The sequence below is a fragment of the Neomonachus schauinslandi genome, chromosome 4, assembly GCF_002201575.2.
Source record: "Neomonachus schauinslandi chromosome 4, ASM220157v2, whole genome shotgun sequence".
NCBI classification, from domain to species: domain Eukaryota; kingdom Metazoa; phylum Chordata; class Mammalia; order Carnivora; family Phocidae; genus Neomonachus; species Neomonachus schauinslandi.
In genome coordinates this window covers 707152-730662 of record NC_058406.1, presented here as the reverse complement: position 1 = coordinate 730662, position 23511 = coordinate 707152, and the positions used below count along the sequence as shown (strand labels likewise).

The window sequence follows — 23511 nt, the reverse complement described above, 5'->3', positions numbered from 1 at the left end:
GAATATCTTATAACTTAACATACTTCAGCATCCGTTGGTGATCTTTGCCTGTGTGTGTTTCTACTCTAGAGGCCCCCAAATAGTTTTTTAGGTCTGTCATTCCTTATACATCAATTTATGTTCCTTTGCAAAGAAAAGCTTTACTTTTCCTCTTGTTTCTGTATTTTTTATTTGAGTGTTATTGTATGTGTGTGTTTTCAATAAGATATATTCCATTTCACCCTCAGATTTTCCTAAATTTGGGTAGGGGATTCTTTCACATTATCATTTCACCTTCTTGTTCAGAACATCTTTGTAATAATAGAGAATTATTCAGAAGTGAGAAGTTTATTTTGTTTCTTATAATCCGCCCAGTCCCTCATGCAGAACTCTGAAGGCTGGATGTGTTCTGGAGCTCTGCCTTTTTGAGGGTTTAGAAAGATAAAGTGGTGTATTTATGATGCACACTGCCTTCAGCGGGGTTTGTAATCAGACACCTTAAAGCCTCTGATAAAACAGACTGCCCACACTGAATGGGATGAGGACTAATGAATGCCCTTGTGTCTGTTCTGCTCTGGTTTTGGGATCTCAGAATTGCAGGGAAGTAATGTTCTTTGTCTTAGGGTTATGTTAATACAGAAGAAATCATGCCCAGCAAAGGTACCTTTGCTTGATTTGAAATTTTAACGCAACCTGTAAAGGAATTATTTAGATAAGTCTCAAGAGGATTCAGTTTTTAGATTTTAAAAAATAGTAATAATACTTATGTGAATACTAGTATTTGACACTTAAAACCTCATGATGTAGTAGAATATGTATAAAGAAGTTCATCGCAGTAATATTTATTTATTTAAAAGATTTTATTTATTTATTTGAAACAGAGAAAATGAGAGAGACAGAGAGCACATGAGAGGGGGGAGGGTCAGAGGGAGAAGCAGGCTCCCCGCCGAGCAGGGAGCCCGATGCGGGACTCGATCCCGGGACTCCAGGATCATGACCTGAGCCGAAGGCAGTCGCTTAACCGACTGAGCCACCCAGGCGCCCTCATCGCAGTAATATTTAATATTGCTAAATTAACAACCCTGTAGAGTCAAACATAGGCTCAGCTGATTTTTTAAAGATTTATTTATTTGAGGGGCGCCTGGGTGGCTCAGTTGGTTAAGCGACTGCCTTCGGCTCAGGTCATGATCCTGGAGTCCCGGGATCGAGTCCCGCGTCGGGCTCCCTGCTCGGCAGGGAGTCTGCTTCTCCCTCTGACCCTCCCCCCTCTCATGCTCTCTGTCTCTCATTCTCTCTCTTGCAAATAAATAAAATCTTAAAAAAAAAAAAAATTTATTGAGAGAGAAAAAGAGTGCGTTCACACGCTCGTGGGGGGAGGGGCAAAGGGAGAGAGAATCTCAAGCAGACTCCGTGCTGAGCACGGAGCCTGATGAGCATGACCCTGACATCATGACCTGAGCTGAAATCAAGAATCGGACACTTAACTGACTGAGCCACCCAGGAGCCCCTCAGCTGATTTTTTCAAGAGCCTTCAAAAGGTACATAATCTTTGACATAATAATTCCATCTTTGGAAATCTGCTCTGAGGATTTTAACTTACAGTCACCTTTGCTTTTGGGCATCTCAGCTGAGTGAGCCATGATGCCCACAGTCACTGAGTCCACCACACCTCCCTCATTTTCTCGTCAAGTGGCCTTTCCCACACTGGCACATGTCTTTCCCTCTGACCCCTAGAGCAGTGGTCAGCTGCATGCTCTGCCTCAACTCTTTCCTCCCTAAGCCTTGGAGTCCTATCCTGGCCGTTCACCTGTGGTGCAGGTTGTCCTGTGCATGTTTCCAGGACTTTGTGTGGATCACAGAGGCTTGAGTGAAACTAGCCCTTTTGATTTTTATTAGTTCAGCGTGTGTGGGTAGAGCCCCTCTCTCTTTTTTCCCCGTGTGCATCATAGGACAATGTCCCATGCTCTCCCCCCTTGCCTGTAAGACCCATGGGGGTGGCTAGGCTGAGCATGCCTGTTTTGGCTTGTGTTCTCAGCATCCAGCACACTGTCTTACTTCCTAGGCATTAAAATGTATTTGAGTGAGTAGATGGATGTTCAGGGGATTTGATCCATAGATCACTTAAATAAAGCCCACGTATCTTCAAAGACTAGTGTTTGAGGTGTAGCCAGAGGCAGCCTGAGACAGTGCTGGGAAGGAAGGAGTGTAGTGTGCAGCAGTCTGGTCCTTTTGTGAGGGAATGATCTGGAAGCTTTGCACCGTGTCAGTTTACACAGGTAGACTTGTCTGCAGGAAACAGGAGGGAGGCACCGCAGGGCTCCTGCCTTCTAGAGAAGAGGAAGAGGGTTTCAAAGAGGCAGCATCAGGGTGGGTGAGGAGTAGTTCATTTGGATTATTAAAAATGTTTGGTTTGTTCATAAAATCGATGAGACATTTGTATTTACTCTGTGATTTGAATTTTACATATATTTTTTTAAGATTTTATTTATTTGACAGAGAGAGATAGTGAGAGCAGGAACACAAGCAGGGGGGAGTGGGAGAGGGAGAAAGCTTCCTGATGAGCAGGGAGCCCAATGAGGGGCTTGATCCCAGGACCCTGGGATCGTGACCTGAGCCAAAGGCAGAAGCTTAATGACTGAGCCACCCAGGCGCCCCTGAATTTTACATATTTTAAATTTATACTAGAATTGGCTGTGTAAACTGTTAACCTTTTTCTTGAGTTTTATGTCTGTATCTTCCCTCATCTTCCCCCAGCTTCCCACATGGATTGCTTTCTAAAAAGATGAGAGAAAAATACAGCATGTACATATGTCCCCCCCGCTTATTTCCACTTCTGCAACAACACCCCTCCCTTGTAGCCAGGCTTCAGAGTAACCAGGGAGGGTTCTTTGCTGCCTGCCCTGAGAACCATCTTTTCTCATGTCTGGCCAGGCTCTGCCCCGCTCCCCCCTTGTGGACCCTAGACACCCGTCAGCCAGCCTCTGCAGTCTGTCTTCAGTCTGAAGATGCACCTTGCCTCTCCACTTACTTTTGCCTCCAGGAGGCAGAGTAGCATTGTGAAACTTAAGCTTTGGTTTTGTTAAATCCCCAGTTTCCTCATTTTCTACAAGGGTGATGCGTGCTTCTGGTTTTGGATCACATGAATGTGTGCTGCTCTGTGGGACAGTGGTCTTGTCCTCTGGGCTGGGTAGTCAGAAAAAGAGCCCCACTTGGGTCTGATTTTTAACCAGAAAAGAGTCCAGACAGCTGTACATGTGAATCCAGGCTGAGGCGGTTTGACAGTGGTCTCCACACCCTTTCTCCCACTGTGACCATGCCCATAGGAGCTGCACGGGAGACAAATGCTCATGGGGGGTTGGCTCCCCATTTTCTTCTTCCAAAGAAAAAGAATAGGGAACTTTAACTTTGTTTCATGCCTTAAGCCATAAGACAGTTTAGGTATTTGAATTAGAGCAAACTATGATACATTTTTCCATTTTAATTTTTTCCCTCCTCTCTTGATGTGGCAAGTACCTGAAAGAATTTGTATTTGGAGATTGGGATAATTGGGACAACCAGTTTGAAGAAAAAGCTCTTACCTGGGCTCATATTCTCTTCAGCGACATCTGGTGGTGTCTGGAGACAGTTTTGGTTGTCACACTGGGGAAGGGGGTGCTGCTGAATATCCCACAGTGGACAAGACAGCCCCCACCACAGAGAATGATCCAACCTAAAACTCCACAGTCATGCCGAAGTTAAGATTACCTGCTTAGTAATTCAGTGACAACGTGGGTGTGCACTCCTAAGAGCTCCCCTCTGAGGGTTTGTGAAAGCCAGTAGTTGGCCACCATTTGCTGATTAATCTCCAGCTTCCGCTTCCATACCCACTGATATGGGTGTTCTTTTAAGTACCTTTCATGGCATATTTTATTAAAGGAACCAGTTTAATGTGAACAATGTAGTGGCATGTAGCACGTTCACTGTGTTGTATATAACCATCCCCTCTATCTAGTTACAGGAGGTTTCCGTCTTCCCAGAGGGAGTCTTGTACCTGTTGAGCAGTATTCATCCCACAGACATGCACACAGAGCCCCTGGCAACCACCGCATTCTGTCTCTGTGGGTTTGCCTCTTTCATATAAATAGAATATTTCATATAAATACCCCATTTAAATGGATATTTCATACACATGGAATCATACCCTTTGTTATCTTTTGTGTCTGGCTTCTTCAGGTAGCCTAATGTTTTCAGGGACCATCCACACTGTAGTATGTGCTGGTGTTTCACCCCTTTTCATGACTGAGTAATATTCCATTGTGTGGCTGTGCCACCCTTTGTTTATCCGTTTATTTATTGGTGGACACTGAGCTCTTGCCACCTCTTGGCTGTTGTGGTGAGGTATGAGTACCGTTCTTCAGTTCTGGGGGGTATATGCCTAGGAGTGGACTTGCTGGATCATGGCAAATCTGTGTTTAACTTTTTGAAGAACCTCCATACTGTTTTCTTTCCACTTACTTTTATTGACAAAAAGCTTGTGCTTGCTAATAACATTTGCAACATAATTCCAAAATAAAACTATTTTGTTAAATAAATGCCTTAGAATTTACAGTTCAACTGGGGGACATTTCAGCTTGTTAATACCTCTCCTGACCTCTAGACTAGATGTGTGCCTGGGAGTTTTAGACGCATGAGATAATGAATCCATCAAGAGGCAGGTGGTAATCTGTGAAACATCCAGAATGGGACTTTTCACACACAGTTTAATTTGGAGAGATCACAAAAGCCTATTTAAGTGTTTTGAAACTTAGTTTATGAGAAAGAACAAGCAGATATTCCAGAAAAAAATCTAGAATTAAGTGTACTTTGGTTCTGGCTGCAGTACTGAGAGAGGAGAGTTGGGGGCTCTTCCAGGGGGCCTCCTGGCCACCAGGGCTAGGGCTGGTGGTGGGAGTGGCCCAGGGGTGGGTTGCACGTGTGCCCCTATAGACCAGCCACACTTGGAAAGTGCCAGGCCTTCTTTTGAGGTTCAGATGCATTCCTTTACATGTCTAATGGCAGAGTCTGGGTAAGAGTACTTCAGAAGCTTCTTGAATTGCAGTGATTGTTTTTACTGTACTGTAATTTTTCTAGTAACAGGATTCTAAGTATGCCTTCCCCACGGTACTGTTCATTTGGATTCAAGGTATTTTCCATGAGGCATTGCCAAGGATTTTTTAAAAAGAAATTGAGATCAGAGTTCTTTTCCACCCTGAAAAGCCAAATAGTAAGTGAAATGACTGGGGCAAGAAATGGTGATAGGGAAGGGATGGATTTATATGCTCTTTCAGATGTATGGAATGTTATTGGTCGCAGCCCGAATGCAATGCATATATAGCTTTTTCTCTGTCTGTTGCAGACAACTTTTCATGCATTGGAGACCAGACCAGAAGCACTTCTGAATTAAGGTAATGTTGATGTAATTGATCCTTGTTTTTAAAGCACAATGTTTACATTTCTTCAGGGTTTCTTATTTTAATAACCTGGTCTTTGTACAGTTTTGCCCATTTCTTTTTTAAGCCCATAGTTGGTTTTCAGAACAGATTGTTTCTGAGAAGCATGTTTTTTTGAAAGGCTCTGTCTAGTGTTCAGAAGGAAGAGATTATGGTTCACATTCTGGACAAGAGCAGAATTTCTCCAACTTTTTTCATTAGAAAGCAGGAGAGCCCTTTTATAAATCAGATCTTAGTTAGAATACCAGTAGATCGTGCAGATAAAGGTGAAGCCACATGATTCATAAGAAAATCCCTACAGGGGCGCCTGGGTGGCTCAGTCGTTAGGCGTCTGCCTTCGGCTCGGGTCATGGTCCCAGCGTCCTGGGGTCGAGCCCCACATCGGGCTCCCTGCTCGGCGGGGGGCCTGCTTCTCCCTCTCCCACTCCCCTTGCTTGTGTTCCCTCTCTCGCTGTGTCTCTCTCTGTCAAATAAATAAAATCTTAAAAAAGAAAAGAAAAGAAAATCCCTACAAATTTGTGTGAAGTGGGAGTGATAAAGCAAATGTATCACAGAGCCAGGGGTCAGTGAATCTGGTTGAGGGTACAGTTCTTTGTGTTATTGTTACAACTCTGTAAGTTGAAAGAATTTTTTTGTAAAGCTGTTATTTATTTGAGAGAAGGGAGAGCGCGTGAGTGCATGTGCACAGGGAGAGAAGAGCGGGGTGGGGTGGGGAGGGGAGGATCCCAGGCAGACTCTCCGCGGAGGCACGGAGCCCGACTCGGGGCTTCATCCCACGACCCTGAGATCACAACCTGAGCTGAAACCAAGAGTCAGACACTTAACAGGCTGAGCCACCCACACAGCCCAAGTTGAAAGAACTTTAAAAAGCAAAACTAAATTAGGGGTGCCTGGGTGGCTCAGTTGGTGAAGCGTCTGTCTGCCTTTGGCTCAGGTCGTGATCTCAGGGTCCTGGGATGGAGCCCCGCATCAGGCTCTCTGTTCAGCAGAGAGTCTGCTTCTTCTCCCTCTGTGCTCTCGCTCTCGCCTGTGCACGCACGTGCACGCACGTGCTCTCTCTCTCTCAAATAAAAAAATAAAATCTTTAAAAACAAAAACCAAAGAAAGCAAAACTAAATTAAATGACTTCATTGCTTGAATAATTGGTTGTCCGTATGCAGAAGGTGAACTTGGTACCATAGACAAAATTTAACTCAAAGTGAATCATAGACCTTAAATATTCACCCTAAATAGAAGACATTGGAGATTGTTAAGACTTTGGGTTTGACAAAGATTTCTTAATTATGACATCAAAGATAGAATCCATAAAAGAGAACATTTATAAATTAGACTTCGTCAAGATTAAAAGCCTCTGCTCCTTCAAAGACACTGTTAAGAAAATGAAAAGACAAGCCTCAGGCTGGCAGAAAGTGCTAACATGTGACACGTCTTAGATGACTTGTATACAGAGTAAGTAAACAACTCTTAAAATTCAATGTGAAGGAAGCAAGTGATGTGAACAGACACTTCACCAGAAAGTATAGAGAGAGATAGCAGAAAAGATGCCCAGGGCGCCTGGGGGCTCAGTCGGTTAAGCATCTGCCTTCAGCTCAGGTCATGATCCCGGGTCCTGGGATCGAGTCCCATGTCAGTCTCCCTGCTCAGCAGAGAATCTGCTTCTCCCTCTCCCTCTGCCCCTCCTCCCTGCTTGTGCTCATCTCTTTCTCTTGCTCTCTTTCTCTTCTCTCTCTTGCAAAATAAAATCTTAAAAAAAAAAGAAAGAAAAGATGGCCAAAATCATTAGCTGTTGGGAGATGGAAATTAAATCCATAAGGAGACACCACTGTCCAGCTCCTAGGCGGGTCAGCAGCTGATCACGTCAAGCGCTGACGAGGACGTGCAGGAACCAGGCTCTCAGGCACTGCTGGTGGGGGTGAAAAATGGTGCAGGTACTTTGAAAACAGTTTGGCAGTTTCTTAAAATGTTAAGCATATGCCTACCATATATGTTCCCTCCTCAGTGTGTCCCCAAGAGAAACAAAAGGAGATGTTCGTATAAAGACTTGTAAACACAGCAACATGGATGAGTGTCAAAATAATGCTGAGTGAACAGAGCCAGATCGTAAGAAAGTACATGCTGTATGACTCCGTGTGCATAAAATTCGGGAAGTGCGCACTGGTGTGTAGTGACAAAAAGCAGATGAATGGCACCTGGGGGAGGGGTGGGATTTCAGAGGGGCACAAGGAGACTTCTGAGGATGATGGACATGTTCATTACCTGAATTGTGTCGCTGGTTTCAGAGATGTGTACATGTGTTAGGTATTAAGTTGTTCATATTTATTGTGTGACTTGCATTTCAATAGGTATTTTATGTTTTAAAAATGAAATGAACAATTAGAAAGTGATGTGAGCAGGTCTCATCTCTACCAGGTGAACCCCCTGTATTTCACTGGCTGCCACTGTTAATTGTGTTCTTGATTTTTGCCTACTCCACTGACTCTGTGCAGGAAGCCTGGCAGGTGAAGGAGGAGGTAATTTTCTTAAATCATTTCAGGCTAAAAAATCTTGCTGCTACTTTTACAAGTCCTATTTAGTGAGAGTTTAGTGAGAGAGAAAGATGCTGAAATGAATCCATCCCTAGTTGAGGATCTCCCACAGGAATGAAGAGGGGAGGAAGGGTTCAGTGCTATGCTGGCTACTGTGGTTGTTGTTGGCCACTGGCCACGTGTGACTGAGGAGCACTTGGAGTGAGGCTGGTCCAAATCGAAATGTAAAATACACACTGGATTTCGAAAACTTAGTACGACACATAAACGTGAAATACCCATTTATAATTGTCTTATATTGTTTACATGTTGAAATAACATTTTTGATATATTGGATTAAATAAATATATTATTAAAATTACTGTTAACTTATTTTTTTTTTTAGTTTTTTAATATGGGCACTGGAAAATGAAAACCTCCATATGTGGTTCACATTGTGTTTCTATTGGACAGCACCGACGAGCTGATTGGACAAGATGTAGGAGCCTGTGAGCGTGGGGGCTGGAGGGGATATCCAGAAACTCTTATCCCTGATGAATGAGTTCTCCTGAACTGATGGTATTTAGCTGGAAAGCAATTTTAAGATGCTTCCCCTAGAAGTGGAGAAACTAAGATCTCTTGCCCCTGGTGGAGCATCTGCAAAGGAAGAAAAAAGGTCTCCACACTATCCAGGTCAGAAGGCTGTCTTGAGATGCTAACTTCTGTTGCATCAGTGTCCCAAGAGCTTGCCCTGGGGTGATATGTGGGTACAGGCGACAAGGAAGTGGAACATTTTTTTATGGTCCTGTGAACATTGCAAGCCAGTTAGACTGCTTTGGCACCTGGCGTGGGTAACTCCGGAGGTAACCTGCATCAGAATGGGGGCCTTGCCATTTGTGACTCCATCCGTATCTCTTGTTTACCACGTGGACAATTGGTAGGACCTCTTCCCGAGATGGTGAGGACACATGTGAGGACACAGTATGTGCTCCTAAATCACAGCTGTGACCTGGGAGTGGATTGTAAATCCCCTTTTACTTTTTTTTTTTTTTTTACACATTAACGTTCTTAGTTTATTAATCCTCTTATGAAAAACCTGCACAATCACCACAGATAAAACCACTGCAGCATCTTTACTCCTTCAGTTGTCCAATCTCCAGGTCACTTTTTTTTTTTTTTGAAGATTTTGTTTATTCATTTGACAGAGAGCGATAGAGGGAACACAAGCAGGGGGAGTGGGAGAGGGAGAAGCAGGTTTCCTGTAGAGCAGGGAGCCCAATGTGGGGCTCGATCCCAGGACCCTGGGATCATGACCTGAGCTGAAGGCAGATGCTTAACGACTGAGCCACCCAGACGCCCCTCCAGCTCACCTTTTGCCAGCACCAACATTGGCTTTTGCAGTCCCCCTGACTTTCTTCATTCTGTTCTTGTGGTCCTTTTGCTGTTTTCTTGATGTTTTTTCTTCTCATACAGGCTATGTCTTGCTAGTCTGTGTTTGGGTTCATTTTTCTTTGCATAATCCAAGGAATCATAAATCATGCCAAAGCCAGTTGTCTTGCCACCACCAAACTGGGTTCTGAATCCAAATACAAATATGACATCTGGTGTGGTGTTATACATTTTGGCTAGTTTTTTCCGAATTTCTGTCTTAGGTACTGTTGCCTTTCCGGGGTGAAGGACATCAATGACCATCTGTTTCCGCTGAAGTGTAGTTGGTTGGTCATGAAGTTCCTGGTCTGGATAGTTATTGTGTCGTTCATGATGGCAGCCCCCCCTTTTACTTCTGAAGTGGTTAGGTATCCAAGTGGTGAAATCATCAAGATTTTCTGAGTCAAATCCTTAAAAGGACATTTGACTGTCACTCTTTAGACTCTAGTGCCTGAGGACAGGGAGTTTGTGTTTTTCACCACAGTGTCATCCTGTCATGGCAGGTGCTTAATACACAGATGTGAGTGAGTAAGGTGTTTGTAGAGCAAGGCCAAGAGTGCTGCTGAGAAGAGAAGAATTCTACTTCTTTGGACTCAAAACTGGACATGACGCCTAATCAGAAAGCAAGCAGGCTGCACCTGTTCCCATTGCAACAGAAATGATCTGATGGTGAAGAATCACAGAGCTGTTTGGTGAAAATCAAGACATATTCAGAAGAAATTAATATATATTGATAAGTATGAGTCATGCTTTTGGTTTCTGTAATTTTAGGGGGAGATGCAAGCTGCAGGCTGTCTGAATTTACAGTAAGTTTTGAGGGAGTAGCTTAGGATGGCTCTGCTCACCAAGACTTTGGCTCCCTGGGGTACCATCTTCCACCACTGTCAAGAGGAATGCATTTATACAACCTGTACATATGTGTTTCTGCTCTCACGGCTTGCTTTTCAAACCGTGGACAAACCTTGGCCATTGCCTTCAGGTGGGAAGGAAGAATCAGTTGGCCTTAGAGGGGAGCATAAGGTCCGCCTGGGCACAGGTGGAGAGAGTCTCCATGGATGAGCTCATATATATATCTGGCTCTGGAAGAGGCACATCAAGGTGAGCTGCATATTGGGGGAGGAAGGGCTGCTAGAAGATGAGGGACATTTGTCAAGGGGAAGGAGGTGAGAAGAATGTCCCTAGAAGCTCCTGGGCAGAGACAAGCCGTCATGTCATACTTTGTTTGGCTTCCTGGGACTCGTGGGGCGGGTGCTGTGTAAGAGACTGAGGCTGGAGCTGGGCACAGGTGGTCTCTTTCCCTTCCGTGGGGCCCCCCTCTGAGAGGCAGCACTACAAAGGAGAGTCTGGGCTCAGCTCCCTTGGGCTCTGTCAAGTGCTGGGGGGTCCCCAGAGGGTCCTCCAGGTTCCATTTGGTGTTCTGTCAGCTAGAAATACGAGGTGGACCAAGTTTCAAGTTCTTGTTTAGTTCAAGAGTTTAAATAAGCCTGAGTTTACAATTATCTAGTACAGATAGAGAATAACGAAGTGCCTTCTGGCCTCTAGTCTCAGCTGCAGCAGCGAGATGGTGAAGGGGATGCTGTCATTTGGAAAGTGTCACAGTAAGATGCACACGTTGAGCCACTGCTGTGGTTCTGAGGCCTGCCACCTTCAGCAGTCAACCTGTGGCAAATGCAGCTACCCTGCCGAGCTGAAGGGACCTTTCACTGAAGTGTCAAGGCTAAAAGATGAAACTCCTACAGGACCAGTCAAACAAGGCACCTAAAAATTGTGCACTGCAGATTCCGGTCTGGATTCCGTGAAGGAGCAGCAGCTCAACCCAAGAAGACAGCTGTCACAGCACCCGGTTCCTCTTCAGGATTTCAACAAGTAGTCGCACAATAAGTGTTCTCCTTTAAAAAGAAATTATTTAGGGGAGCCCGGGTGGCTCAGTCAGTTGAGCGTCTGCCTTCAGCTCAGGTCATGATCTCAGGGTCCTGGGATCAAGCCCCGCATCTGGCTCCCTGCTCAGCGGGGAGTCCACTTCTCCCTCTTCCGCTGCTGCTCCACCTGCTTGTGTTTCCTCTCTCTCTCTCTCTCTCTCTCTCTCTCTCTCTCATAAATGAATAGAGTCTTAAAAAAAAAAACAAACCAGAATCTTTAAAAAAATAAAAATTTAATACAATCACAGGATTAAGTTGACCCTTGAGCGACAGGAGTTAAGGGTGCCAGCCCCCCACTTCATGCAGTTGATGATCCGCATATAACTTTTGAGTTCCCAAACAACTTAACAACTAAGAGCCCACTGTTGACCCGGAAGCCTTACTGATAAGGAATATGTGTTATGTACTGTATTCTTAGAATAAAATAAGCTAGAGAAAAGAAAACATTACTAAGAATATCACAAGGAAGTGAAAATACATTTATAGTACTGCATTGTTTTTTTTTTTAAGATTTATTTTTTTATTTTTTTAAAGATTTTATTTATTTATTTGACAGAGAGAGACACAGCGAGAGAGGGAACACAAGCAGGGGGAGTGAGAGAGGGAGAAGCAGGCTTCCTGCCGAGCGGGGAGCCCGATGTGGGGCTCGATCCCAGGACCCTGGGATCATGACCTGAGCCGGAGGCAGACGCTTAACAGCTGAGCCACCCAGGCGCCCCAGATTTGTTTATTTTAGAGAGGGAGAATGTGCAAGTGGGGGGAGGGGCAGAGGGAGATAGGGAGAGAAGCAGACTCCCTGCTGAGCATGGAGCCTGACACGGGGTTCAGTCTCAGGACCCTGGGATCACAACCTGAGCCGAAGGCAGACACTTAACTGACTGAGCCACCCAGGCGCCCCTAGATTTAATTTTAGTATGTTCTTAAGTATAAATTCTTTATAGTAATTTTAAATGTAGCATTGCATAGCAGCCTATAAATAACTTGCATGTGTAGGTAAAAATAGTGCCTTCTGAGAAATGGGTTTAAAGGAACTTTGGAATTTCTCATTGTCAACACTGCTGTCTTCTCAGTCAAGCGCATCTCTGTGTGTGAGGGGGTAGGGGCGTCTTACCAAAGTGATTTGTCTTACTTTTGGCCATAAGAGAAACTGTGTTCTCTACAGTCTGTCCATGGAGCTGGATTGCTTTCCTGGTGTTAGCCAGGTGTGTGGTTGATTTTTGTCAGACAGTAGGTTCTTTTTGGTGCACATACCCTATTATGACTCCTCACTCGAGCCCTGGCAGAGCGCTGGGAAATCGAGGGCGTGAGTTTCAGAGTGGTGTTGCAGCTGTTCACAAGGCAGCGGGCTTTTCCACTGCATTGGTGTCGGAGTTGAGCATGGACTTCTAGAAGGACACGTTAGGGTCCCACAAATTCAGTGTGAGTGTGAGTGGCATTTGGCTCGCAGTGACTTTATGAATTATCTGTGTAGGTTTTGTTGTCATTTGAAAAGTATAAGAACCTTTATTTTTTAAAGGTAGTAAACTGGAGTGAAGCTCCTCCTGTCTTCTAGAATGTCGGCTGGGGACCCTGGGGTGGTCAGACAGTTTGTAGAGCTAATAGGTATGTTCAGTGTATGTAGAGATTGTTTCTTGTGTCTTGTTTTTCTGTTTACAGAACTAACATAATTGTATGAATTTATTTCTACTAAGGATGATTAAATTTTTTGTGTTGTCCTAATGCTTTAGGGGATGTACTTTAAATGGGGCTAAACAGTAAGTTAAGAAGAAAATTATACTGCATTGTGCATAAATGTAAAATGTGCAAAGTAGAAGTCTCTTGTGTTATGCATTATCTAATAGTAAGCCACTGAACTAGGTAGGGGGCTGTTTAAAATTTGCATCAGGGGGCGCCTGGGTGGCTCAGTTGGTTAAGCGACTGCCTTCGGCTCAGGTCATGATCCTGGAGTCCCTGGATCGAGTCCCGCATCGGGCTCCCTGCTCAGCGGGGAGTCTGCTTCTCCCTCTGACCCTCCCCCCTCTCATGCTCTATCTCATTCTCTCTCTCAAATAAATAAATAAAATCTTTAAAATAAAATAAAATTTGCATCAGGAAATTGAGAAGCAGGGAAATCTGAGGAGACATCCGAGATGTTGAGGGCAAACTATTTAAATACACTGCTTCCTAATAGAGTAATTTTCAAATAGCATGTAAAACTTTGCCAGATCGCTAAACCAGAGCCAAATGAGTATCTCCTACAAGAAATCCACATGTGATTGCATTTCCTTTCTGCATCTTCATTACCATCTGGTTCCCCGTATAAAAACTAGTCATGGTTTACTTTTTATTTCATTGAATATTCTGGTACCTGCTACTTCATTGAAGCTGATTTGGTGATAATATATCATCAAAATGTAATATTAATTTTTATCACTTTTGAAACGTGGAAAATATAAGCCTCCAAGGTTGACCATTCAGTGGTTCAGACAAATTTGGGAATTACTGGGATCGAGTCCTTCTCACAACCAGCTAAAGTGGCAGGCAGTCTGTGTCATTACAGGAAAAAATGTGAGGATACCACATGATCTGTTTGGGGGATGCCTGTGCTCCCAGACTTTTTTTATTTAATATTTTATTTATCAGAGAGAGAGAGCAGGGGTGGGGGCAGAGGGAGTGGGAGGGGCAGAAGAAGAGGGAGAGAGAGAATCCCAAGCAGACCCCGCACCCAGCATGGAGCCCGATGCGGGGCTTAATCCCACGACCCCGAGATCATGGCTCCAAGCCAAAATCAAGAGTTGGACTCTCAACGGACTGAGCCACCCAGGCGCCCCTGTGCTCCCAGAGTTTTAAATCAAGAGGTTTATGACAGATTTAACACATGTTCATAAGGTAGTCAGACAATACCAAGAAATACTTTGAAAAAATTTATTATGAGAATGTTCAAATGTAGATAAAAATATTATGTAATCACGCATCTCCAACATTTATAGAATTTTGCCAGTTTCGTTTAATCATTTTCCTCCTTCCTTTTTATCTTGGAGTATTTTATTTTATTTTATTTATTTATTTATTTTTTAAAGATTTTATTTATTTATTTGACAGAGAGACACAGCGAGAGAGGGAACACAAGCAGGGGGAGTGGGAGAGGGAGAAGCAGGCTTCCTGCCGAGCAGGGAGCCCGATGTGGGGCTCGATCCCAGGACCCTGGGATCATGACCTGAGCCGAAGGCAGACGCTTAACGACTGAGCCACCCAGGCGCCCTGTCTTGGAGTATTTTAAAGCAAATCCCAAAATCACATCATTTCACCCATAAGTAAGAAGTATTTCTTTTTTTTTTTTTTTTTAAGATTTTATTTATTTAGTCATGAGAGACAGAGAGACAGAAGCAGAGGGAGAAGCAGGCTCCCAAGGAGCAGGGAACCCGATGTGGGACTCGATCCCAAGACTCCGGGATCATGACCTGAGCCGAAGGCAGACGCCCAACCGTCTGAGCCACCCAGGCGCCTGTAAGAAATATTTCTAACACTACGGACTTTACTCCCATGTGACACCAAACAAAAGAACTCCACTCTCATGCCATCAAACACCCAGACCGTATTCAGATTTTCCTGATTTTCTCTGAAGTCTGTATGTTTGGATTTTGAATCAAGATCCAAAGTTACTAACATTTAAAAAAAAAAACTGTTCTAATGGAAAATTGAAATGCACACAAAAGTTAATATTATAGGAATTTCATCATCAAACTGCAGCAGTGACCAACTCACACCCAATCTTGTTTTATATCTGCCTTCGCCTGTTTTCCTCCTTTTTGGTTGTTGTAAAGCAAACTTCAGACATGTCATTCTATTCTTAGATATGTAAGCGTATACCTTTAAGTGACAGGAGGCTGCAGATAAGTCCCGTTGGACAGATGTATCCACAGTGCACGTCACTGTACCTGCGTCAGCCATAATGCCTGTTACTGAGCATGATACCCTGTCCTGCTGCCCTGTGTTGCTCATAGTTGTGTTAGGGTCGTATGTAATGGAAGGAGGGTTTCTGTACTTTTATTGCCCTTTGGATTTTCACGGTAGTAATTTTGGAGATTAACTTGGATTTGGGAATGAACGAAAAATAGAAAAACTGATGAAATTGGTTTAAATTCCTCACGGGGCGCCTGGGTGGCTCAGTTGGTTAAGCGACTGCCTTCGGCTCAGGTCATGATCCTGGAGTCCCGGGATCGAGTCCCGCATCGGGCTCCCTGCTCGGCAGGGAGTCTGCTTCTCCCTCTGACCCTCCTCCCTCTCATGCTATCTGTATCTCATTCTCTCTGTCTCAAATAAATAAATAAAATCTTTAAAAAAAAAAAAAATTCCTCACGCAAACCCCTTTCTCTCAAAATGCTTCTTCGACTTGGAGATGATATGGGGCACTTTTGTGGCTGAACTAGTTAGCCAGCTTCTGCCTCTGGATGACACTGGATGCTCAGTGGGGCTGCTTTTGATTTATGAAGTTCCAGAGTGTGGGAAAATTGCAGAAAACCTCACTAAAGTGCACTGGGGATGCTAGAAGGGGTGGTTGATAGAGGGAGCCGGTACCACTCAATGGCAGTTGCGGGGAGAATCATCACTTACAGGCCCCAGTGGGAAAAGATGTACATTGTATCTCCTACAAGAAATCCACTGCCCCAGCGTGCGTGCCCAACTGGCTCAATTGGTGGAGTGCAGGACTCTTGACCTCAGGATTGGGGTGTGGAGCCTACTTAAAAAAAGAAAAGAGGGCGCCTGGGTGGCTCAGTTGGTTAAGCTACTGCTTTCGGCTCAGGTCATGATCCTGGAGTCCCTGGATCGAGTCCCGCATTGGGCTCCCTGCTCGGCAGGGAATCTGCTTCTCCCTCTGACCCTCCCCCCTCTCATGTGCTCGCTCTCTCTCATTCTCTCTCTCTCAAATAAATAAATAAAATCTTTAAAAAAAAAAAAAGAAAGAAAGAAAAGAAAAATCCACTGCCCCTGCAACTCAACCGGTGAGAAACCATCATCATCCTGACTTCCTGCTTCTCTCCCATGGGCTTTCGTTCAAAACAACCCTTCCGACTCCCTCCTTCCTTCCTTCCTCCTTCCATAAAATACTGTTCCTTTCCTTTATTTGTTGGACTTGTCTGTGGTTTTGCTGTGGCTTGCTTGTCCGGAATTGCAGTTCTCTGCTCTTCCCGAATAAACCCATCTTTTGGTGGTAAAGTAACTAGCAGTTTTATTGTAAAGGTTAACAGGTGCTGCAGCTGTTCAGTGTAGCACCGTGGGCCCAGGGGTATGCCAGCAGCTAAGTCTTGGGCTGTCCTCTTTTTGCCCTTGAGACCACTGTGTGCATTGTGGCCGCCCTCTTGAGAGGTGTACTTCATAGTCCAGTTGCTCAAAGGCTTACGGAGCATGTTCCCGCTGCTTATTTAATTTTCATTTCAGCCCTGGGATGTAGGTAACACCATTCCCTGATGGATCAGACTGAAAAGTGATTTGATGTCACATTCCTTATATGTGTCAGAACCAAAACTTGTAATCATTTTTTTATATAATCACCCCATGTTGTCATTAACACGCTTGCAGCGTGAATGTCCTTGTTAGTGATTGGGGTGCTGGAGGCACCCTTGAAGTTCCTTCCCACACCTTACTGGGGTCTTTATGAGAGGGAAATGATGTGATGGGGGGCTACCTGAAGCAAGTTATATTGCAAATGTGAAATATTTGAATAAAAAATTTGTGTTAACGCTTTGACTTACAAAGATGTTGGATATAATCTAAATTAGGGCAGATCATATACTTTTAAGTTATTTAAATTTCTGTGAAAAGTATTTCTAGAACAGAAGTTCTAAATAAAAGCTAGTGGCAATGTGGGTCATAAAGGACAGATGTGAGGCTCTCAGCAGGTCCTGTCTTAGTGGATTAGATGGGTGAATGCACTGAGTCAGCATGGCCAGAGCTTAGCCTTGACTTTAGCAACGGGAGAAGAGAAGGAACCCAGGCCACGGAAACCTGATGGTGGGGTTTTCAGAAGGCTTTGGGGAACTAAGGATAGTGAAGAGAAAAGCAAAGTGACTGCATGTAAGTAAGACTTTTAAAGTGTACATTTTTTTTTTAAATCAAAGTAACAAACTACATTATCAGTGTTTGGAAAATGAAGAGGGAAATATGACCAAAAATTCTAACAAAATGCTATTAGTCTTTTTAAATGTCTTTTTTAAACTAAAATATATTTTTTAATCTTCTAAAATAGCTAAAATTAGGGGCGCCTGGGTGGCTCAATCAGTTAAGCATCTGCCTTTGGCTCAGGTCACGATCCCAGGGTCCTGGGATCGAGCCCCCATCGGGCTCCCTGCTCCGCGGGGAACTGGCTTCTCCCTCTTCCCCTGCTTGTGTTCTCTCTCTCTCTAATAAATAAATAAAATCTTTTAAAAAAATAGCTAAAATTATTACACAACTTTGTTTTTGATTTAATATACATCAGGCATTTTTCCAAGTGTTTATTCCATCTTCATTATTGTTCTTAGCGATATGTAATAGTTCTTCCAGTTAAAAGTTAACATTTTGTTTTTAAAACCAAAAAGTATGGACAAAACAATGTGAATGCTCTTTGGTTTCAGGGCCCAGATAACCTGTTGATATTTTTTTAAAAAGAAAAAATATGTACACGTATAAAAGGTAGTGTGAAAAATAAAAGCTGCCCCACTATTCGTGCCATTCTCTGAAAACAACCACTATTAACATTTTCTCACGTGCACAGAAAAAGCATTGCTTATGTTAACATAGATGTTTGTCCTTTCTATGTACACAAAGAGAAACACATCATCGTTCATACGCTATTCTGTACCTTGTTTATTTCATTCACTGTATCCTCATGGAAGAGCATTTGGGGTGAACTTTTAATTTATGGGAATTAGAAAGTTTTTTGCTTCCTCTTAGTTCCACTCTATTTGAGTGTGCATGCTCCTTGCTGTCTGCCAGTTTCTCTTTGGGTGACTGTTGACTGCCTGGTTTTCTGTGACAGTGGTCTTATCCGACCCCTCCACGCTCAGGCTGTGGCGCCATATCAGTGTCCATTAGCTTCGAGCAAAGGGTGTGCACCCACATCTCATCAAGGTGGTCTGGACAGTGCCCACTCAGGGACAGTAAGGCCAGTGTGCTAGAGACCCTGAGTGCCCCTTCATCATTAAGTCTGTCCATCTATAAAAAAAACTTCTTGTCCAGATTTGATTTCAGAAAATACACCTTTGACATGGAGAATAGAGAGTGTAATTTAAAAAAATTTTGAATGCTTAACCGTAGGTTACTCGTTATAGCTAAATAAAGATTAAATAGACTTATCTTTATAGATATAAATTAAATAGGTCTTACAGGACATGATTATTATTGCTAGTAGCCTCTTTTCTTAAAAATGAACAAATGTGGATTTTGAGTCTCTCTGTTGAGACTCAGATGCGGACACTGACTATAGAGGGATCTGTAATTAAAAGCAGCATTGGGGCGCCTGGGTGGCTCAGTCATTAAGCATCTGCCTTTGGCTCAGGTCATGATCCCAGGGTCCTGGGATGAAGCCCCGCGTCGGGCTCCCTGCTCAGCGGGGAACCTGCTTCTCTCTCTCCCTCTGCCGCTCTGCCTACTTGTGCTCTCTCTGTCAAATAAATAAAATCTTTAAGGAAAAATAAAAGCAGCATTAATAATTTATGTTATTTACTGATGAAAAAGAAATAGATCTGGTTTTGTTCTCTTTGCTTGTGACTAAAGATTCAAGTCAGCAAGTATTGATATTATTGCTTTTGAAATTTTGTGGGGTAAGTGAATTAAATGGATTTTCTCATTTTAAAGACACTTTGGGGGGCACCTGGGTGGCTCAGTCAGTTAAATGTCTGCCTTCAGCTCAGGTCATGATCTCAGGGTCCTGGGATTGAGCCCCGCATCGGGCTCCCTGCTCAGCCGGGAGTCTGCTTCTCCCTCTCCTTCTGCCTCCCTCCTCCTCCCCCATGCACTTGCTCGCTCTCTCAAAATAAATAAATAAAAAAAATTTTTTTTTAAAGATTTTATTTATTTGACAGAGAGAGACACAGAGAGAGGGAACACAAGCAGGGGGAGCAGGAAAGGGAGAAGCAGGCTTCCCGCCGAGCAGGGAGCCCGATGTGGGGCTCGATCCCAGGACCCCAGGATCAGGACCTGAGCCGAAGGCAGACGCTTAATGACTGAGGCACCCAGGCGCCCCATAAACAAAATCTTTTTTTAAAAAAATTACCTTAACCTTTTAGTGTTTAAATTATAAGCAGAAGTTAATGTTTGTTGACTAAAACTAACAATTTAAGTTTTGGTTTTTTTTTTAAGATTCTATTTGTCAGGGAGAGAGAGCACAAGCAGGGGGAGCTGCAGGCAGTGGGAGAAGCAGGCTCCCCGCTGAGCAAGGAGCCCATTGTGGGACTTGCGGGACTTGATCCCAGGACCCCAGGGTCATGACCCGAGCCAAAGGCAGACATTTAACTGACTGAGCCACCCAGGCGTCCCAACCATTTAAGATTTTATTGATTTATTTTAGAGAGGGAGAGCATGCATGCGAGTGGGAGGCAGGACAGAAGCAGAGCGAGAGAGAATCTCAGACTACCCACTGAGCACAGAGCCCAACATGGGGCTTAATCTCAAGACCCCAAGATCATGACCTGAGCTGATACCAACAGTTGGATGCTTAACTGACTGAGCCACCCAGGCTCCCCCCCACTTTTTTTTAAGATTTTATTTATTTATAAAACTAACAATTCAGTTCACCCCATGACAACCATTAGCTGTTATTTTTCTTCAACATTGATTTTGGAAGGATTGAATAATATGGCTTCTTTACAGACTAAGAACAATTCTCTAACATGGGGGGTTGGGTGGTGTTGCTGGAATAAGACTACTGCTAACTGCATAATTGTGTATAAGGTGTAATGTGATCACATATAAATGCATGTGAGTGGTGGTAGGATGTCCTGGTGGCAGAAAGAACACAAAGCAGTCCACAAACTCGGAGGACACATCATCACAGCTTTCTGTTGTAAAAATTATCTCATATTCTCTTGGCACTGTTCCTGTTGCATACGTTAATATTCATGAATTGCAGTTCTGAAGAGTTTGTACGTGAAGACTGGAGAGAGCATTAGGCAGTGGTGTCACAGGGCTAAAGTGTCTGCAAGTGTAGCCCCTCCTACATTGAGCTTCAGCAAGCTCCTTTTGACCAGGGAGCCTTGAAGTATTCTTTGAAGCTTTCTACATGCTTCCAGCAGCCACTTAAAGTAATGCCTTTAGAAACAACTATTTTGGTCTGAAATATTTCTGAAACTGTGTCACCGTGTATCGCCTTCCCAGAGGCGCCTTCACATCCCGTCCCGTCCCTGTAAGGCCTTTCCTGGTGGTTCTGCAGACTTTCATTGAAGGTCAGTCCTAGCAACTGTAGATTGCTTTCTGGAGGTCCAGCATGCACCCCCTTCATCCCTCTGCCTCCTGCCTGGCCTGTTTTTGTAGCTGTGAATAGATAGCACAGCTGAAAGCAAGAACTAAGAACTCACACTTTTTAAAGATATTCCTTATTGGGAAAGATATTTTTGTTTTCATCAGTAAGTATACATCAAGTTTCTGTAATGTAAACCATGTAAATTTATTTTAAAGGCTTTTGTGCAGAATAGGGAAGTTTATCTAGACTGGGAACTCTAACAAATACGCTTCCTGCGTCCTCCAATTTCCCCCAGATATGTTTCAATCTCAAGAAAATAACTATTGTTGGGGCGCCTGGGTGGCTCAGTTGGTTAAGCGACTGCCTTCGGCTCAGGTCATGATCCCGGAGTCCCGCATCGGGCTCCCTGCTCGGCAGGGAGTCTGCTTCTCCCTCTTACCTTCCTCCTTCTCATGCTCTCTGTCTCTCATTCTCTCTCTCTCAAATAAATAAATAAAATAAAATAAAAAGAAAATATTGTTAATTAAGTATCTGATGTATACAATATTAACTGTCATTTTTGCATAAAATCTCCAGTGTGTGTTTGCATAGGATGTTGAGGCCCTTTGATAAGCCATATTTGCATGTGGGAGCTCATTGTAGGCTTAAGCGATTAAGAGATGTTGGTAATTATATCTTCAGCTTTGTGATACATTGGTCATAATTATGACTGATAAAACAGTCATGTTCTTGGTCAGAAATGCAACCCCAGTTATGACATTCCCTTGGGAAAATAAGTCTCTATTATAACAGGGTGATTTTGTTTGGAGTCTGATGTAAGGAATCCCTAATGAGACTGGGGTAGGGCACAGTTAAGAGTGGGTGGCAGGGCTGCTTGTACTGAGGTGCCTGTAAGGGTGGAGTTACTGCTTCTGTTTACTGGGGCCCCAGGGCCCATTTTGGTGGGAGAGTGAGATGTCCGTGAACCAGAGGCCTGCTGGACACCACACTGAGGGCTTTCAGAATTGCTGTGTAAACATTCCGACATCATCGGGGGCGGGGGGCGGTCCTGGGTTCAAGTTCGTGGATGTGGTGTTGAGGATCTGGGTTGTCAGGTTGCCACTCTGCTCTTTTCCTGAACAGACTCCCCCTCGGTTTCTGTGTGAGACCTCTTCTAACGTCAGTCTTATGTTCTTGGGTTTAGAGTGAGACTCAGATCCTTCTTGAAAAATGCTGCTTAACAGATTTTTCCTTTTTCAACTCAGCACCATCTTTTGAGTGGTCTATTGGACAGTGTCATTGTAAAAGCTAATGGATAGTAGTAATTATATTTTATTAATCCAGCCCTTGGTAGGCACTTTAGAAGTTTTGGTGAACGCTGAAGGAAAGTGCTCTGACCTGTAACAAAATCATAGCTCTCAAAATTCTAATTTCCTTTTCTCACCTGCTTCATTAAGTTACTCAACCATTGTTTATTAATTTTTCTATGCTTATATTTCTGTTTCAGATCTGAGATTCCTTGAGGTAGCATTGAAGAGCACTAGGACCCGAAGATGAGTGAACTTGACCAGTTACGGCAGGAGGCCGAGCAGCTTAAAAACCAAATTAGGGTATGTAGCTACATGTGTGCTTAGTTTAGTTTATAAATCATTTGGATTTCAGGTAAGATCTTATCTGTTTTGGGAAAGGTGGGTTTCAGAATGACTACTCAGTGTTTTGGATTGAAACTAAATTTTTGCTGGCTCAAGATATGCTAATTAGAGCCAGGTATTTGGCCTAGCACATGGTTTTCAGGGTTTTGTTTTCCAGTATATCATTATTTGAATGTACAAAACTGTTTTCATAGCATTTATAAATGTCTCTCTGTACATTTTTTCTTAACCTTGGGGATTCATTCGACCCCCCCACCCCCACCCCGTTCATGACATTCTCCTGGTCATTGTGCAGAGCGTGGTGTCTGCTTTCCTCCCTTTTGACTGCTGAGGGCAAGGAAACCTGTGTGAAACAAGAGTTAGTGACGGCAGTGGGAAGTGTCTCAGCTGTGCCCAAGGTGTCCTCGGGAAGGGTCCTGGGATGGATACTGGCATCTGCAGTTTTGCTAGGCTGCTAAACGAGAGCAGGCACATGTAGCTGGAGATGAATACAACCATGTGTCACCCAGCCACCCTGTACAGTGAGTAGCCCCCAGAGTCCTACAGCCTTAAATCCCAGCCTGTCCCACCGCAGAGCCCATGCGCTTCCGAAAAGGGGACTGGGAGGGGTTTGAAGACGTGAATTCCACGCTCCTCCCATTTTGTGAGACAGTACTTGTAATGAACATTTTCTAGAGAAACGTTAAATACAAGTACTTATTCCTGTTCTCACACCATTGATTAGAAGACTGCAACAAGGAGGGTTGGACTCCTGGAAAACCCATCCTCAGGACGTTGAGGCAGATTCATGTCCACTTGATGAAGGGGCTTCTCAAGGCCCAGCTGTCCTCAGAACATCATTTTTCAATATGTGTCTAAACATCAGTTTATTTTTCTGAGTCTACTATAAGGATGGAGCCAAATCCCTTTCAGATGACCAGCTCTGTGTTCAGAAAGCCTGGTGGTGATTAGGGAAAGAAGCATCAGCATCCTGGTAGCCAACTTTCTTTCTTTCTTTTTTTTTTTTTAAGATTTTTATTTATTTATTTGGCAGAGAGAGACACAGCGAGAGAGGGAACACAAGCAGGGGGAGTGGGAGAGGGAGAGCAGGCTTCCTGCCGAGCGGGGAGCCCGATGCGGGGCTCGATCCCAGTACCCCGGGATCATGACCTGAGCCGAAGGTAG

General features: G+C 43.9%; 1 protein-coding gene across 4 annotated transcripts in view; it reads left to right on the top strand.

The window, feature by feature from the left end:
- GNB1 (G protein subunit beta 1) overlaps positions 1 to 23511 on the top strand; it is a 98474-nt gene that overhangs the window by 40854 nt on the left and 34109 nt on the right. For 2 of the 4 annotated variants that reach the window (XM_021683996.2, XM_021683994.2), the window contains exons 2-3: positions 5354 to 5402; positions 22203 to 22305. In XM_021683996.2, the coding sequence (XP_021539671.1) occupies positions 22249 to 22305 (57 nt within the window). In that variant the 5' untranslated portion in view covers positions 5354 to 5402; positions 22203 to 22248. Of the gene's footprint in view, positions 1 to 5353; positions 5403 to 17309; positions 17353 to 22202; positions 22306 to 23511 lie in introns of those variants that run through there. The other 2 variants (XM_044914369.1, XM_021683995.2) reach the window with 2 other exon arrangements.